This window comes from Lissotriton helveticus, chromosome 2_1 (assembly GCF_964261635.1).
Source record: "Lissotriton helveticus chromosome 2_1, aLisHel1.1, whole genome shotgun sequence".
In the NCBI taxonomy this organism is placed as follows: Eukaryota; Metazoa; Chordata; class Amphibia; order Caudata; family Salamandridae; genus Lissotriton; species Lissotriton helveticus.
Window position 1 is genome coordinate 1,224,215,297 of NC_136059.1, and position 17,493 is coordinate 1,224,232,789.

The 17,493-nt window shown below is 42.0% G+C and overlaps 1 protein-coding gene across 2 annotated transcripts in view; it reads left to right on the forward strand.

The window, feature by feature from the left end:
• Positions 1-17,493, forward strand: part of LOC144818567 (E3 ISG15--protein ligase HERC5-like) — a 400,809-nt gene that overhangs the window by 283,848 nt on the left and 99,468 nt on the right. For both annotated transcript variants that reach the window (XM_078676098.1, XM_078676099.1), the window contains 2 exons: positions 4,277-4,447; positions 6,734-6,877. In XM_078676098.1, the coding sequence (XP_078532224.1) occupies positions 4,277-4,447; positions 6,734-6,877 (315 nt within the window). The remainder of the gene's footprint in view (positions 1-4,276; positions 4,448-6,733; positions 6,878-17,493) is intronic.

Consider the following 17,493-nt stretch of genomic DNA (forward strand, 5'->3'; position numbering starts at 1 on the left):
CAAATGCCTCCTGACAGTTTACATTCCACACAAATGCCAATTTTTTTAACAATCTAGTTTTGCCTTTAACATGAGAAGCATAATCAGGAATAAATCTGGCTTAAAATTCACATAATCCCAAAAATGACTTAAGAGTTGTTTTATCTACGGGTGCCCCGCATTAATAATAGCATCAGCCAACCTGGCCTAGGTCCAATGCCACCACTCGATACAACATGACCTAAATACTCCACTCTGTCTTTGAGCAATTCACATGTTACCATTTTGAGCACTACCCCTTTTTCCTGCAATATGGACAACACTTGGTCAAGAACACTATCATGTTCTTGTACAGATTCTGCGAAAAGTAACACATTGTCCTGAAAAGCCACAACTCCTTTAATTCCCTTAAACAGTTGGTACATTATTCTCTGTAATACTGTGGCGGCTGATGCCAAACCAAAAGGCATCCTACAGTACTGGAACATGCCAAATGGTAAGATGAAAGTTGTGTAGTGTATGGAATCGATCTCTAACCACCTGATGGTATGCTGAAGCTAAGTCCAACTTGCTGAACCATTTTGCTCCACCAATAAGTGCCAAAGGGTCAGAAATCTTTGGAAGTGGATGGGAATCCACCCATTGAGCCTTGTTGAGACTAAACAAATCTATGCAAATCCTCAATTCCCTGTTACGTTTGTGTGACACCATCAATGGAGACTTCCAGAGGGATGACTCAATGGGCTCTTTTACACCTTTCGCACATAAGCCTTTCAACTCTTTCTCTAAATCATCTCTGGCTGAAAATTGAACACTGTGAAGTTTGTGCTTGGGAATGGACCCCTCTTTGACCTTTATTTTATGACAAATTCCTGTGATGGTCCCTACATTATTTGAAAATACTAAAGGATATTTGGATCTTGCTTCTTCCATGTGATCCATGCAAATGACTGAGTCTTGGTCTTTGTCCCTGGCCTCAAAACTATTTTGAAAAGCCACTTTTGGAAACACCCCTAGATGCACAAACCCTTGACTGCCACATATATTTATCCAAAAATTGTTCTTCCCCTGAAAATCAATGTTTCTTCGAAAATCCAGAAAACTCAATCTTTCTACCCTCGTAATGGACAGGGGCACGATCTGAGGGCTCTAAAACTTTGTCAGGCCTTTTCTCCTGGAACAGTTCCTCTGTAACCATTTTGATTCTGGCTGCTGAATCAACCAGCAATCTGATTTCTTTATCACCCACCACTACATCAATGAATGGGTCAATACAGTCTGACGGATCACCTGACCTGACGTCTCCCTCCTTTACTATTAGAACCATGTCTCTCAAATCATTCTGAATCTGGTTGGAACAGGCATTGGCTTCTTTTCCTGGATCCTCCATGGCCACATTAACTCCTTTGCCTGGATTCCTTTTGGGACCTGACACACCTTGGCAAAATAACCAACTTTTTTGCAATTTCTGCCTGTGATCAGTTTTGCCAGACAGGCTTTACTGCTTTTGAGATGAGCGGGGTTCCCACACCTAAAACCAAAATAAGTTTGATTGGGAAAAATAGTTTTACACAATCTCCACAGTTCCCTACTTTCTTTAGCTCTGACATCTTTAGTAACAGTGCTGGCTTTGACTATTACAACATTTACAGTGTTATTCTTCCCTTCTAACTTCTTTACAGAGATCTGAGACGTTTCAGTAGTTTCGGCAATGTGTAATGTCTCGTCTAATTGCGATGACAACAATGTATGTTGGATCGCGTTGTTTTTCCTATGAGTCGTATATTGGTCGCGGACCAACTGATATGTGAAGTTTTCAAAATTACATTCTCATACTAGTCTCCTAAGTGCTGAGACACAAGTATCTACGTTTTCCCCAAAAAGTTGCTTCCACATAAAATATTTGTGATGCAGAACAACAGTGCTCGGTTGTACATCAAACCTGGCCTACCAATTTCTTTATCGCCTCCATGTATTCATCAATCACCTCACCTTCTGCTCTTTCCACATCAGGTAAGTGTTTGAAAATAGAACGACCCAATTGAATGTAAAAGAAGTTATCTTCTTCTTTCTGGGCAAAACCTAGATGCACCAATGATTCCCAGATACGTTTGGAATGCATGCAACCAGTTCCTCCAATTACCAGAGTTTCACCCGGGAATTCCAAAAACGGTGGTGATGGATTCACTGATTGCATGCATATGCTACCAAAAGTAACAAGACATCAGACAGACACCTGAAGCATGGATGAAGACATAATGAATAAGAAGAGTGTTCATGTCACCAACTGGATACGAGCTTGTTATGTATCACTGGATGCTAACACACAAAAACTGTGTACACATCTATGGATGAGGGTATTCCTTGTAGAACTCTAGGTGGTAAACCTTCAATCAATGTGCGTCCCACTGACTGCTGACACACCAGCAATAAGTGTGTGCATCACTGTCTGTTGACACGGTAGAAATGAGTGTGTGTGTCACCGATTGTTGACATACTACTAAATGAGTGTGCTTGGCACTGTTGTTTGCAAATGAGCAAATTTAAAAACTTGCTACAGAATCTTAAAATGGCCATATGGCATTACACCGTTCCATGTCCTCTTGCGTTTAACTGAAGCAGGCTGTTGCACAGTGGATGGCTTCCCAACTTTAATTGGCCTCCGACAAAATATGCGCAGAGCATCTAAATACGCAATGGTGCACAGACGGTGACGTCTTTGGAATGCAAACTGTACTTCATCTGCAGAAGGTTTCCCTACAGTGCCTTAATACAGAATGGTAACGTTTGTGGAACGCACGTTTCTCATTGAACGACCGCAGCTGTAGAATGCATGGGCCTGCAACTGCGCATCGCTCAGCCCGATCGTGTATACCTGATCGGTACACTCGCACAAAACAGGAGAGGCTTAACCACCCTTTCGGCTTTTACAGGACCGGGTGACTGTGCAAGACAGTCAAATGGAGGTACAAAGGTTTATCTGAAATTCTGTTCCTAATGCAGAACTTGTAGTGGGTTCTTCTACAGTTCCTCTCTGATCGTCGCCCTCAAAACATTAGCGATCTTCCTTAAATGAGCACTTAACATCTGGAAGACTTTTTTATCATGTTTTATACACGAAAGCAGAGCTGCAAACATCAAAGCCTGTCAGCCTCTGTCAACGCTTCTCCAACTGTCAACTGTACATTTCCACATACCCTCCTGGGTGGTGCAGCATTATATGGAATACTGAGGCAGTATTCCATAGAATGCTAATGACCCTTCAACACAGAGTACTACACAACAAATCAACATATTTAATGTTGGAAGTGTTGGTATTTTTTAATGTTACACGCCTAGATCAACATCTGTGAAGTGGTACTATTCTGTGAAGTGGTACTATGGGGTAGTAAACATTTTGTATAGTATCTAAACTGGTGTAAGCCCCCTCCACTCCACGGAAAGGCTCTTGCAGATCTTGAGTGAGGCGTATATTTAAAGGTAGGTTTCCGCTTATGCTAGTGTCATCTACAAGGTTCAGATAATGAATCAAGTGAATATGGGTATTAGAAAGCAAATGCTGCAGACTATTAAACATTGCTTGTTGGCTTTGCATGTGTTGCCCTGTAAGTAATTCTAAGATGTAGAGATGTGGCTGAGTTGTGTGTTGCCGAAGAGCCTCATATGCAGCACACAAGAATGTATACATTACGTATTTTACCAGGGACAACAAACTAGCGCTTTCAACGCCTCGTTACGGGTAGTAAGCGCTATATAAATGCAATTATAATACAATACAATACAATACTCCCTCATTGACCTAAAATGTGAAGTAGTTAGGCAGTTGGTTATTTCACTAAGTTCTTGTTATACGTGATTGTAAATGATGGTGATTACTTCCTGTTCCTGCCTTATAAGGAAAGGAAATTGTTGTATGTCACAATATTAACTATAACCAAATCGACATGCGAATATATTGAGGGTGTACTTTTGCCCATCACTATATCGTGAAAGTATGTGTATATAGGTAAGTGTAGATGTACTATTCTTAACTGCAGATCTACTTGCCTAGGCAGTGTAGAGTAGTTCATATTGTGGATGCGTTATTGTTGCAGATTGATATTTTGACCAGGATATTGTGACCCTCCCCAACACTTTAGAAATATATAACTGTTTTGCTGTGGTTTTGTTAGATAATAATAATGGTTTTTATAGATGGTTTTTACTTTTATCAGTAATTTCTATAGCTGTTCAGTAGTGGGAACATAGCTGAATATAAAGACTGGATTATGAACAGTTGTTATTTTCATTTATTTAGGTGAGAACCGTGGAAGCTTTCAGTCAGCTGTTCAAGAACCGTATGGAAGGAAGCAGCGAAGTACCAAACTGTCCATTTTTTTTTCTCAATGTCAGAAGTACTAACGTACTGGAAGATACTTTAGACGTGTTGAGTGCAATTAATGATGCTGATCTTAGAAAACAATTAATGGTACTGTTCTCAATATCATTTAGTAATTTTTCCACAAGTCCATAGACAGATTATTTCACCAACTGTTGCTATTAATCTTCATGGAACTGCTGGTGTTAGTTAAATTTGTACTATTATTTAGATTTGGATTTACCTTGCATTTTCAGACTAAGGGCCATATGTATCAAAATGTTGTTTTGCGATTTTCAAATAGCGATTTTTTTGAGAATCGCTATTTGAGAATCGCCAAACGCGATGTATGTAGGACTTGCAAAAACTTTTGCGAATCCTACATATTACTTAATTGCGAATCGCAAATTGCGATTCGCAATTAAGGAATACCTCCCTATTCATTCTTATGGGCCTATAGGCCCATAGGAATGAATGGGGAGGTACTCACTTTGTGAGTACCTATTAGGTACTCGCAAATTGTGAATGCAATTTCAAGGATGCAAGGGTGTCAAAAGGACACCCTGTTGCACCCCTGAAATAAGCATGGGTGCAGATGTGACACGCATACATGCCTTAAGGGCATGTATGTGCGCCACATGACACTTTGAAAAATGCAAAAAAGTAAATTTTTCAAAAAAATCCCAAATTACCACCAACCTGAAGTTGGTGGTAATCGCAAATTTGACGAATCGCATATTTGACGATTCCTTATTTTGCGAGTGGGTTTTTGTGTAATACATTGCACACTGCTAGATTGAGATCGCAAACATTGGAATTCTGCAATTTGGCTTGATACATATGGCCCTAAGTACTGAATACTTCTTTAAAAAAGCTCAATTCAAATACATATGTGTCCTTAGATAAAATGTGTAAAGTCTTTGCAGTTGAGCCTTCTTGCCGCACCACATGCTTTCAGTTTCTCTTACTCCTTCCGCTATTGTCTCCTGCTTCACACATGCTCAGCTCTCTCTATCTCCAATAGGACGTGTGTTGTTCAGGTGTCAGTACAGCTTCTTCCTTTTTTGAAGTCTAAAAAGCACAATTGTGTTACTATTTGTTGAACTATGCCAAAACTGCAGGTAGTAAGTGCAAATAACATCCACAGGCCTCCTAAAGTCCCAACTCCTAACGGCAAGTCTGTTTGCTTTACCCTCATTGTATTTCACTCGTAAAATAGTGGCATAGTTTTGTTTTTTTCTTGGACTGCACAAGTTTCAGATTCAACACTGAAGCAAGTACCTCCTGCGAAGGTCATTGAAGGTGTATGAACCCATGGTAACAAGTGACCATAAAACCCCTAGTGACATACCCAAGTTGTGCGATTTTGGCTTAAGGAATCGCAAATTACCACCAACTTCAAATTCCACATGTTTAAAGTCAGTGAGTGAGAAGAGGGCATAGGGAAACCCAAACATATTTTTTGGGATAATTGACTTGAGGGATAAAGAGAGGATATTGGTGGCTGCAAAACAGAACGGAGGACCTAAACATCAAGGGCACACAACCATGTCCCAGACTCTGCACAAGAATGATAAAGAAGAAGAACGTTTGGAATGTGGGTAAAAAGAAATTACCGGTGTTGGGGCAAATATTGGCCTATTCCGTGCTGTGAAATTTAGAGTTATTTACAACAAGGGGTGGTGATGGACAGAGTCTCTGAATTAAGCAGAGTACTCTCACCCAGTCAAGAGATCAGGGCTAGATCCTACACCGTTTTTTAGCTCATTGCACCATCCCAGTTTCAGAACCTGGCTGTATGCAAATTAGTCTGTCCCTGGCCCAGTGCATCATGGGAACAGGGCAGACCAGACTACAAAAGCCAATTCTTACACTGGGAAGGAAACAAGCTTTTGGGGCAGTGAGCTAAATAACGGTGATGGATCAAGCCCTGATCTTTGGACTGGGTAAGAGTGGTCTGCTTAATTCAGACACTCTGTTCATCACCACCCCCTTTTCTGAATCGTGAAATTTAGAGTGGCAGATGACCAAAAAGGACTACTTCTACTCTGATCCAGAAAATGTGGAGGACAACAAAATCTAAAGACCTTGATTTCAAGGACTACTTTGCACGAGAAGCGTATATGTGATTCTTCTGTCAGATTTTCAGTCTTAGCTTCACCACTGACTTTTTCTCTTCCACTTCCAACCCTACCTCCCTCTGCCTGGTCACCAATGTTGTTTGTTGAAAGCGCTTTAAAGTGGCTTCTTGTTTACATTACTACTACATATATACACCCATAACAAGTATTGAAACTCTTACCCTATTTGGGACATTGGAAATTTTATAGATGCCTGCAATTAGAAATGTATGTTGAACATGGAAACAAAGATGTTGATTTCATATTATGTCCACAGGTGGCATACAATGGAATATTTACCTACGACCAAAGCAATTCTATAAGGATATTGCTCATCCATGTATTTGAGGACATGCTCCAATCAGAATATGAAATGTTCGTCCAGTGCGCCCAATTTTCTCCATTGTGGTTTCCCGCCAATGTGAGTCTATATTTTCTTACATCTGTTTGAGTGGCCTCTCACTTATCCTTTGTTTGATAATTGTACACTGTATTTATTTGACTGCCAGTGTCTGAGCTTTTTTACTGCCTCTTTCTAGCAATTATAGTCCATTTATATGCCACTGCTTGTTTAAAGTGAAGTTTACTTTAAACAAGCAGTGGCAAAGCCAGCAGTGTGACATTTCCTGCGAGCCTCTTAATTTTGATCATTTAAAAAATGTTTTTGTGAAGCATTATTGCAAAATAAATATTAAACAATTGCCTACCATGTATGCACATGTGCAGATGAACAAGCAACCAACTGTCTTTGAATGCTTTTGTAATACACTTGTGAGAAAACATTCAAACATGGGCATCTATGAGTGTGCATGTGTGCACACACACAGTGCCAAGTTTTTGAATGTTTTTGTAATAAAAGGTTGAAAGCACACCCAGTTAGTAGCATTTTAAAGTCTGCTACATATTTTTGAAAATCAATTCTTTTTTAATATGACATTCTTATATAATGATGGAAGTATGCAGGCTTATGAATGACAGTACCTCCTCTACTTTGTACGTTTTAAAAAATGTTTATGACTGCAATTATAGGATTATGAATGGTACAGCATATTGTTTTTTAAGCTGTTGTGACTGTTTTTATATTAGCCAGTATACCACCTATATCTATCTATCTATCTATCTATCTATCTATCTATCTATCTATCTATCTATCTATCTATCTATCTATCTATCTATCTATCTATCTATCTATCTATCTATTTATCTATCTATCTCTCTCTCTATATATATATATATATATATATATATATATATATATATATATATATATATATATATATTCTGATTTTGATATGATACTTTTAAAACTGTATTGGGCATTGTTGATGTAAAAGGGTAGCCTTATGAGCGCTTATTTGGTAACTATGCCAGTACTATGCCGATACACGGCGAGATCTAAACTTTTTACTGGCAGTGGCTAAAATTTCTGTGCGGTGGGTGGTTGATGCAATATTAAATGGAATGTATGTATGTACACCCCATTCCATGTAATATATGTAATCTTAGATGATTTGCACGCTAAATAATGGCCGCCACGCTTTACCAGCGCTACAATATGCATTGAAATCGTAGTCCGTCCTCACTTTCGACCTATGTGAGGACGTATACAAAAGGAGCCGCGCACAGCATACCATAGACACTGAAGAAGGACTTTTTGTCTGAAACGCGTTTGTCTACTTTACTGCTGTCTTTGGCGAAATAAAATCCTGCTACCTACCCGGAGTGCTTTAAATCTCTTTTTTCAAAGAAAAACTGAGCGACGAGCCTGTATCTTGAACGCGACTACCAGCGCGACATAGCACCCGCCAAACGAGTGCCCCGAGATTCCTGGTGGAACCGAGCTGCAATTATCTGTTTATCTGGAGCACCGCTATACAGGGACCAGAGAAGAAAGGAGCAAGCTGACGTGCGCCCGGCTGATGCAACTGAAACGCCGGTAAGTCGCCGCCATTGCTTTAACGCACCTGCGAGGGTCCATCTGATATAGCCAGGCGAGGGGGTAGTGATGGCAGAACCCGGAGAGGCTTCTCCGTGGTTTTTCAAAGCCAGCCGACATGTGTGATGAAGAGGAACGCCGCACTGCGGCATTAGATGTTTTTAAAAAGCGTGCGCCCAATTCTTCAACGGTGCCCGATACTGGAGGTGGAGGAAGCGCACCACGCAGTTCATTACAAAATCTCTTTACCAAACTGGAACGTTGCAGTGAGAGGGAGATAAGAAAGTGGTGGGAGGCAACATCACTACAAAATTACATGGATGTTGATCGAGTACCCAGGGGGCTTCGTATCTACACGGTACCTGCTTATGAAAGCCCCGATCCCATACTATTGGAACAATGGGCAGATTTAACTGCGGCATCGTGCAAAGCCATGCTCGATCTACTTGTAAAATTTGCGTGGAGCGATAGAGCTAAAGTGATGGATGAAATAGCCTCCCTGGAAAATGAAATAGCAAAAGAAACTGACCCTAGCAAACAATTACAATTACGCGATGAAATGAAGAAACGTTTGATTAAATATGAGCCGAAAATCCAACAGCGTAAACAGGAGAAATTTGAGAGGGATGAGCGGGATTACGCTCAGGGAAGGATTCTCACCTTCTCAAAGAAATTTGATGGTCCTCGTAAAGCCTTGAATAAAATGAAAAATACAGGACCAACAGTTGAACCAGCCACCTCAGAATCATCAGCCACAGAAGAGGAACCATCAGGTGATGAGAGACCAGCATCAAATAATGAAGGGAAGAGGAATCCTTTTCACTTGGAATTCAACCTGATCCGTCAAACCTGGCTGAGGGGGGGAAAAACCAAACCACCAGAAAGCGAAGGAGAACTCGACGAGGCGGCTGGCAGAGGACGAGGAAGAGGCAAATCTGTGGCTCAAAGCACCAGGAAGAAGAGGACAAACAGATGGTAGACCCTAATGCTAATCTAACTATTGTTAACCTGACTAATCAAGTGTTAACAAAAGATGAAGAAGACACTTTACAATTGGGCCTCGGTTATTGTCCCAACAATAGACTTGAGTATACCCAAACACGGATTGACCTTTTCAAACTAACGAGAAAAATCAAGTTACACAAATTTCATAAAATGAAACCCCCCATTGGTGATACTAGGAAAGCGAAAAAGAACACTACGACACATCTGACGGATGTACTTACCACCAAGGATCTAAAAACGATACGGCTGTTGGAGGATATGAGAACTGAACAAAGTCAGGGTATTTCTGAAGGAGCCATTGGAATAACCAGGGCTCAAGATATTGAACAACAATCGCCACTAACGGACTTCAAAGCACCTTCACAGTTCAATCCCCAAATGCCGTACGATGCCATAGACACTTTTACTGATGCTGGTGTACAAGAACTTATGAGTTACAGGCTTTCCACAACTAATAAAAAAAGAAAAAACAACCTAACGATGGCACAAAGCAATGCACTGTGCACACTGAGGAAAAAGGATGAGGTTATTGTCAAACCCTCGGACAAGGGGGGGAATGTGGTGCTATTGACACAAGATCAGTATTGTGAGGAGTCATTGAATCAGCTCCATGATACAAAATACTATGTAAAAACAAATAAAGAAGAGTATCTAGCAAGCATACAAGCCTATCATGATCTGTTGAACAAATGGCGTAACAAACTCATGCTTGACATAAATGAATTCCTTTTTCTGAGAAATCCTGAACCAATTATTCCTACATTCTACCACCTACCTAAGGTGCACAAAGACCTGCAGCACCCACCGGGGAGACCAATTGTTTCCTCTAAGGGGGGGTTAACGGAGAATCTTTCTATTTATATTGACTCTTTTCTTTCCTGTTTTGTTGTGAAGTTGAAATCATATGTAAAAGACACTAAAGATTTCATGGGCCATATAGATCAAATTATTTGGGATCCTACATATGTGCTCATCACTTTGGATATCACCAGCCTCTATACAAGTATAGAACACACCTTGGGGATTGAGGCGGTCAAACACTTTCTGGATAAAAGACCAGCTAAATATATGGAACACAGTAATATGCTGATTGAATGTATAGACTTTTGTTTACGAAATAACATCTTCTTGTTCCAAAATGATTTCTTTAGACAGACTAATGGGACTGCGATGGGAACCTGCTTCGCCCCCAGCTACGCAAACCTTTTCGTGGGCTGGTGGGAAGAGCAGGTGGCCCTAGCAGATGACAACCAGAAATGGACTAAGCACATTGTAGTTTGGCGTCCATATATCGACAACCTCTTCTTTGTGTGGAGGGGCTCCACCACACAAGCAGAGGAATTTGTACAGGATCTCAATAAAAATCACATGAATCTTAAATTCACCGCCGACATAAGTACAACTGAGGTACATTACCTTGACTTGAGGGTATTTGCCAATGAAGGAGCCTTAGAAACTGCCCTTTATAGAAAGCCGACAGCCGGCAATAGTGTTCTACACGCAGGGAGTAGCCATCCACCAAGTTTGATTCGTAGCATCCAGTTTGGCGAAATGCTGAGACTAAGACGTAATTGTTCCTTGGAATCAGATTTTATCTCAGCAGCTAGAGACTGCATTATCAGATTTAAAAATAGGGGCTATGATCAAGCACTCTTAGATAAAACCTTAAAAAGGGTGCTAAAAATTCTGAGGAAACATCTTCTCGAACAAACTCCTAAGAAGAGTAAACACTCTGAACTAACTAATAAATTTCGCATGATTACCACATACTCAGATGAGGCAAATAAATTGAGAAATATGCTTTCTAAAAACTGGCATATATTAAGAACTGATCCTATTATAGGAAAGGACGTCTCAGCTAAACCATTACTTACATTCAGAAAACTCAAATCAATTAAAGACAGTCTAGTTCATTTTTTAAAATATTTTATTTGCATCAAACGTACACCAAAACAAAAAGACCAAGTCAAAAATATACAAAAATCAAATTTAGGCATTACATTAATCACAGACGAAAATACGGTCATGTAAAAAGAAAAGAAAAAGAAGAAAAAGAAGATGCCAGTAATTAAGACATAAATGTTCCCCAGATTTTGTCCGTTTTTTGTTTAGCCCGAAGGCCCTTTGAATTGGCAAGAGTGGTCTCCATAGCATAAATTTCTTTAACAAAGCTCCACCATTCCATAACAGTTGGCGTATTTTTCTGAATCCAAGCTCTGGCAATTATAAGTCTTGCACACGAAATTAAAATGTTCAACAAATCATTAAATGCATTTTGACCCACACATGTACCAATCAGTACATCAGTTGAAGAAAGAGAGATAGATTGATTAAGTCTATCCGAGACCACCTTAAGTATACCATTCCAATATTTGATTTCTAGAATAGTGGTAGTTTGTACTAGGTTAAAGGCGCCACTGGGAGATGTGCACTTTTCTTATATATAAGTAATTGAGCAATGATTATTAACGGTGCTAAAAGGAGAAGAGAACCACTTTCCCTCTTCTAGTTAGGCGATGCCACAAAAGTTTGTTACTCCCTAGCACACGTTTAGTATTATAAATAGTTGTTAAGTACAAGTGTTTTCACAATTCAATTCATACAACATCAAAATAAATTTCTAAATCCTTTTGTTCAGGGTTTTGTCGTTGTTTATTGAAGGAGACGTCACAGCCGACACGTGTTTCGTCGTTCTGGGGAATGTAACCCCCGACTTTTTCAAGGCTGTTTAAAGAAAATGGTAATGTTGTAGCACATTACTGTAGAATACGACATTTGTTCAAGTTTCATAAACAACATTAAATACTTGTTAGGATAAGGCGGTGGTGCAATAATCCATTTACTTCTTTATAAACATGCTAATATTCAATCTTGATGATTGCCACATTTCGTGCCTGCTTATTGGTATTGTTAAGGTTTTGTGTACAGTATGGTGTTTCTTAACATCATCTAAAGTATGAGCCCATTGGGAGGTATGGAGAGACCGGTGAGGGTGTAATTATCATTTATCTTGGGGGTGACATGCAAAATCTTATCGTTGTGATTATTTTTGTTTTTGTGTAATTTATCGTGGGTTCATGCTTATTTAAGAACCATACAGAAAAGGGGGTGGTGATGAACAGAGTGTCTGAATTAAGCAGACCACTCTTACCCAGTCCAAAGATCAGGGCTTGATCCATCACCGTTATTTATCTCACTGCCCCATCCCAGCTCAGAACCTGGCTATATGCAAATTAGTCTGTCCCTGGCCCAGTGCATCATGGGAACAGGGCAGACCAAACTACCAAGCCAATTCTTCACCAGAAAGGAGACAAGCTACCGGGGACCGGTTTCTGGCATTTCAGCCTCTTCGGCCCGGCTTGCTTGAATCCTGATGGAGCAGTGAGAAAGGGACTCATGTCTGAGTATACCCTGCCACACCTATAGTGGCCAAAAACGATACAGAAAAGGGGGTGGTGATGAACAGAGTGTCTGAATTAAGCAGACCACTCTTACCCAGTCCAAAGATCAGGGCTTGATCCATCACCGTTATTTATCTCACTGCCCCATCCCAGCTCAGAACCTGGCTATATGCAAATTAGTCTGTCCCTGGCCCAGTGCATCATGGGAACAGGGCAGACCAAACTACCAAGCCAATTCTTCACCAGAAAGGAGACAAGCTACCGGGGACCGGTTTCTGGCATTTCAGCCTCTTCGGCCCGGCTTGCTTGAATCCTGATGGAGCAGTGAGAAAGGGACTCATGTCTGAGTATACCCTGCCACACCTATAGTGGCCAAAAACGATACAGAAAAGGGGGTGGTGATGAACAGAGTGTCTGAATTAAGCAGACCACTCTTACCCAGTCCAAAGATCAGGGCTTGATCCATCACCGTTATTTATCTCACTGCCCCATCCCAGCTCAGAACCTGGCTATATGCAAATTAGTCTGTCCCTGGCCCAGTGCATCATGGGAACAGGGCAGACCAAACTACCAAGCCAATTCTTCACCAGAAAGGAGACAAGCTACCGGGGACCGGTTTCTGGCATTTCAGCCTCTTCGGCCCGGCTTGCTTGAATCCTGATGGAGCAGTGAGAAAGGGACTCATGTCTGAGTATACCCTGCCACACCTATAGTGGCCAAAAACGATACAGAAAAGGGGGTGGTGATGAACAGAGTGTCTGAATTAAGCAGACCACTCTTACCCAGTCCAAAGATCAGGGCTTGATCCATCACCGTTATTTATCTCACTGCCCCATCCCAGCTCAGAACCTGGCTATATGCAAATTAGTCTGTCCCTGGCCCAGTGCATCATGGGAACAGGGCAGACCAAACTACCAAGCCAATTCTTCACCAGAAAGGAGACAAGCTACCGGGGACCGGTTTCTGGCATTTCAGCCTCTTCGGCCCGGCTTGCTTGAATCCTGATGGAGCAGTGAGAAAGGGACTCATGTCTGAGTATACCCTGCCACACCTATAGTGGCCAAAAACGATACAGAAAAGGGGGTGGTGATGAACAGAGTGTCTGAATTAAGCAGACCACTCTTACCCAGTCCAAAGATCAGGGCTTGATCCATCACCGTTATTTATCTCACTGCCCCATCCCAGCTCAGAACCTGGCTATATGCAAATTAGTCTGTCCCTGGCCCAGTGCATCATGGGAACAGGGCAGACCAAACTACCAAGCCAATTCTTCACCAGAAAGGAGACAAGCTACCGGGGACCGGTTTCTGGCATTTCAGCCTCTTCGGCCCGGCTTGCTTGAATCCTGATGGAGCAGTGAGAAAGGGACTCATGTCTGAGTATACCCTGCCACACCTATAGTGGCCAAAAACGATACAGAAAAGGGGGTGGTGATGAACAGAGTGTCTGAATTAAGCAGACCACTCTTACCCAGTCCAAAGATCAGGGCTTGATCCATCACCGTTATTTATCTCACTGCCCCATCCCAGCTCAGAACCTGGCTATATGCAAATTAGTCTGTCCCTGGCCCAGTGCATCATGGGAACAGGGCAGACCAAACTACCAAGCCAATTCTTCACCAGAAAGGAGACAAGCTACCGGGGACCGGTTTCTGGCATTACAGCCTCTTCGGCCCGGCTTGCTTGAATCCTGATGGAGCAGTGAGAAAGGGACTCATGTCTGAGTATACCCTGCCACACCTATAGTGGCCAAAAACGATACAGAAAAGGGGGTGGTGATGAACAGAGTGTCTGAATTAAGCAGACCACTCTTACCCAGTCCAAAGATCAGGGCTTGATCCATCACCGTTATTTATCTCACTGCCCCATCCCAGCTCAGAACCTGGCTATATGCAAATTAGTCTGTCCCTGGCCCAGTGCATCATGGGAACAGGGCAGACCAAACTACCAAGCCAATTCTTCACCAGAAAGGAGACAAGCTACCGGGGACCGGTTTCTGGCATTTCAGCCTCTTCGGCCCGGCTTGCTTGAATCCTGATGGAGCAGTGAGAAAGGGACTCATGTCTGAGTATACCCTGCCACACCTATAGTGTCCCCGGAAGCTTGTTTCCTTCCCAGTGTAAGAATTGGCTTTTGTAGTCTGGTCTGCCCTGTTCCCATGATGCACTGGGCCAGGGACAGACTAATTTGCATACAGCCAGGTTCTGAAACTGGGATGGTGCAATGAGCTAAAAAACGGTGTTGGATCTAGCCCTGATCTCTTGACTGGGTGAGAGTACTCTGCTTAATTCAGAGACTCTGTCCATCACCACCCCTTGTTGTAAATAATTTTGTCCACCCTAAGCGTGGAAGGGTATACTCAGATGTGAGTCCCTTGCTCATTGCACCATCAGGATTCAAGCAAGCCGGGCCGAAGACGCCTGAAATGGCAGAAACCGGTCCCCGGAAGCTTGTTTCCTTCCCAGTGTAAGAATTGGCTTTTGTAGTCTGGTCTGCCCTGTTCCCATGATGCACTGGGCCAGGGACAGACTAATTTGCATACAGCCAGGTTCTGAAACTGGGATGGTGCAATGAGCTAAAAAACGGTGTTGGATCTAGCCCTGATCTCTTGACTGGGTGAGAGTACTCTGCTTAATTCAGAGACTCTGTCCATCACCACCCCTTGTTGTAAATAATTTTGTCCACCCTAAGCGTGGAAGGGTATACTCAGATGTGAGTCCCTTGCTCATTGCACCATCAGGATTCAAGCAAGCCGGGCCGAAGACGCCTGAAATGGCAGAAACCGGTCCCCGGAAGCTTGTTTCCTTCCCAGTGTAAGAATTGGCTTTTGTAGTCTGGTCTGCCCTGTTCCCATGATGCACTGGGCCAGGGACAGACTAATTTGCATACAGCCAGGTTCTGAAACTGGGATGGTGCAATGAGCTAAAAAACGGTGTTGGATCTAGCCCTGATCTCTTGACTGGGTGAGAGTACTCTGCTTAATTCAGAGACTCTGTCCATCACCACCCCTTGTTGTAAATAATTTTGTCCACCCTAAGCGTGGAAGGGTATACTCAGATGTGAGTCCCTTGCTCATTGCACCATCAGGATTCAAGCAAGCCGGGCCGAAGACGCCTGAAATGGCAGAAACCGGTCCCCGGAAGCTTGTTTCCTTCCCAGTGTAAGAATTGGCTTTTGTAGTCTGGTCTGCCCTGTTCCCATGATGCACTGGGCCAGGGACAGACTAATTTGCATACAGCCAGGTTCTGAAACTGGGATGGTGCAATGAGCTAAAAAACGGTGTTGGATCTAGCCCTGATCTCTTGACTGGGTGAGAGTACTCTGCTTAATTCAGAGACTCTGTCCATCACCACCCCTTGTTGTAAATAATTTTGTCCACCCTAAGCGTGGAAGGGTATACTCAGATGTGAGTCCCTTGCTCATTGCACCATCAGGATTCAAGCAAGCCGGGCCGAAGACGCCTGAAATGGCAGAAACCGGTCCCCGGAAGCTTGTTTCCTTCCCAGTGTAAGAATTGGCTTTTGTAGTCTGGTCTGCCCTGTTCCCATGATGCACTGGGCCAGGGACAGACTAATTTGCATACAGCCAGGTTCTGAAACTGGGATGGTGCAATGAGCTAAAAAACGGTGTTGGATCTAGCCCTGATCTCTTGACTGGGTGAGAGTACTCTGCTTAATTCAGAGACTCTGTCCATCACCACCCCTTGTTGTAAATAATATTTAAGAACCATGCCATTTGATACCTATTCTCCGTTGCTGAAGTTCGTTCTGTGAGAGGGAATATTGAAGCAAGGTATAAGCTTGAAGTCGTCCTAGTTGGGACAATTTATTTACACAAAGGTAATATTTTTATAAATTGATAACTCTACTTACGTAGATTGAGGTGATACTTCCAACCCTCAATGGGGTTCTGGTGTTGATGTCGTTGTTCCTATTACTCAAGCTTCGTTGATGTGAACTCCAAATAATGGTTCACTCTCTGCAAGCTGTAATTAATGTCAAACGTTACTTGGTTGCACTTTAGACATTTCTGTATTCACAGAATCGCTATGTCTGTAAGTAGACTAAGCTGCCTAGCCTTCCATGCGTTTTTATTGGGTAAAGTCTTCCACCCCGCCATAAAACGTTAGAGCACTATTAAGAGTACGATACATGGGTATCTACGAGGCTTTATAGTTATTTAATATACGATATATAATCGTTTATATAAGCAGAGCTTTTGTATATGCAAAATACCCAATAAAAACGAAGCTTGAGTAATAGGAACAACGACATCAACACCAGAACCCCATTGAGGGTTGGAAGTATCACCTCAATCTACGTAAGTAGAGTTATCAATTTATAAAAATATTACCTTTGTGTAAATAAATTGTCCCAACTAGGACGACTTCAAGCTTATACCTTGCTTCAATATTCCCTCTCACAGAACGAACTTCAGCAACGGAGAATAGGTATCAAATGGCATGGTTCTTAAATAAGCATGAACCCACGATAAATTACACAAAAACAAAAATAATCACAACGATAAGATTTTGCATGTCACCCCCAAGATAAATGATAATTACACCCTCACCGGTCTCTCCATACCTCCCAATGGGCTCATACTTTAGATGATGTTAAGAAACACCATACTGTACACAAAACCTTAACAATACCAATAAGCAGGCACGAAATGTGGCAATCATCAAGATTGAATA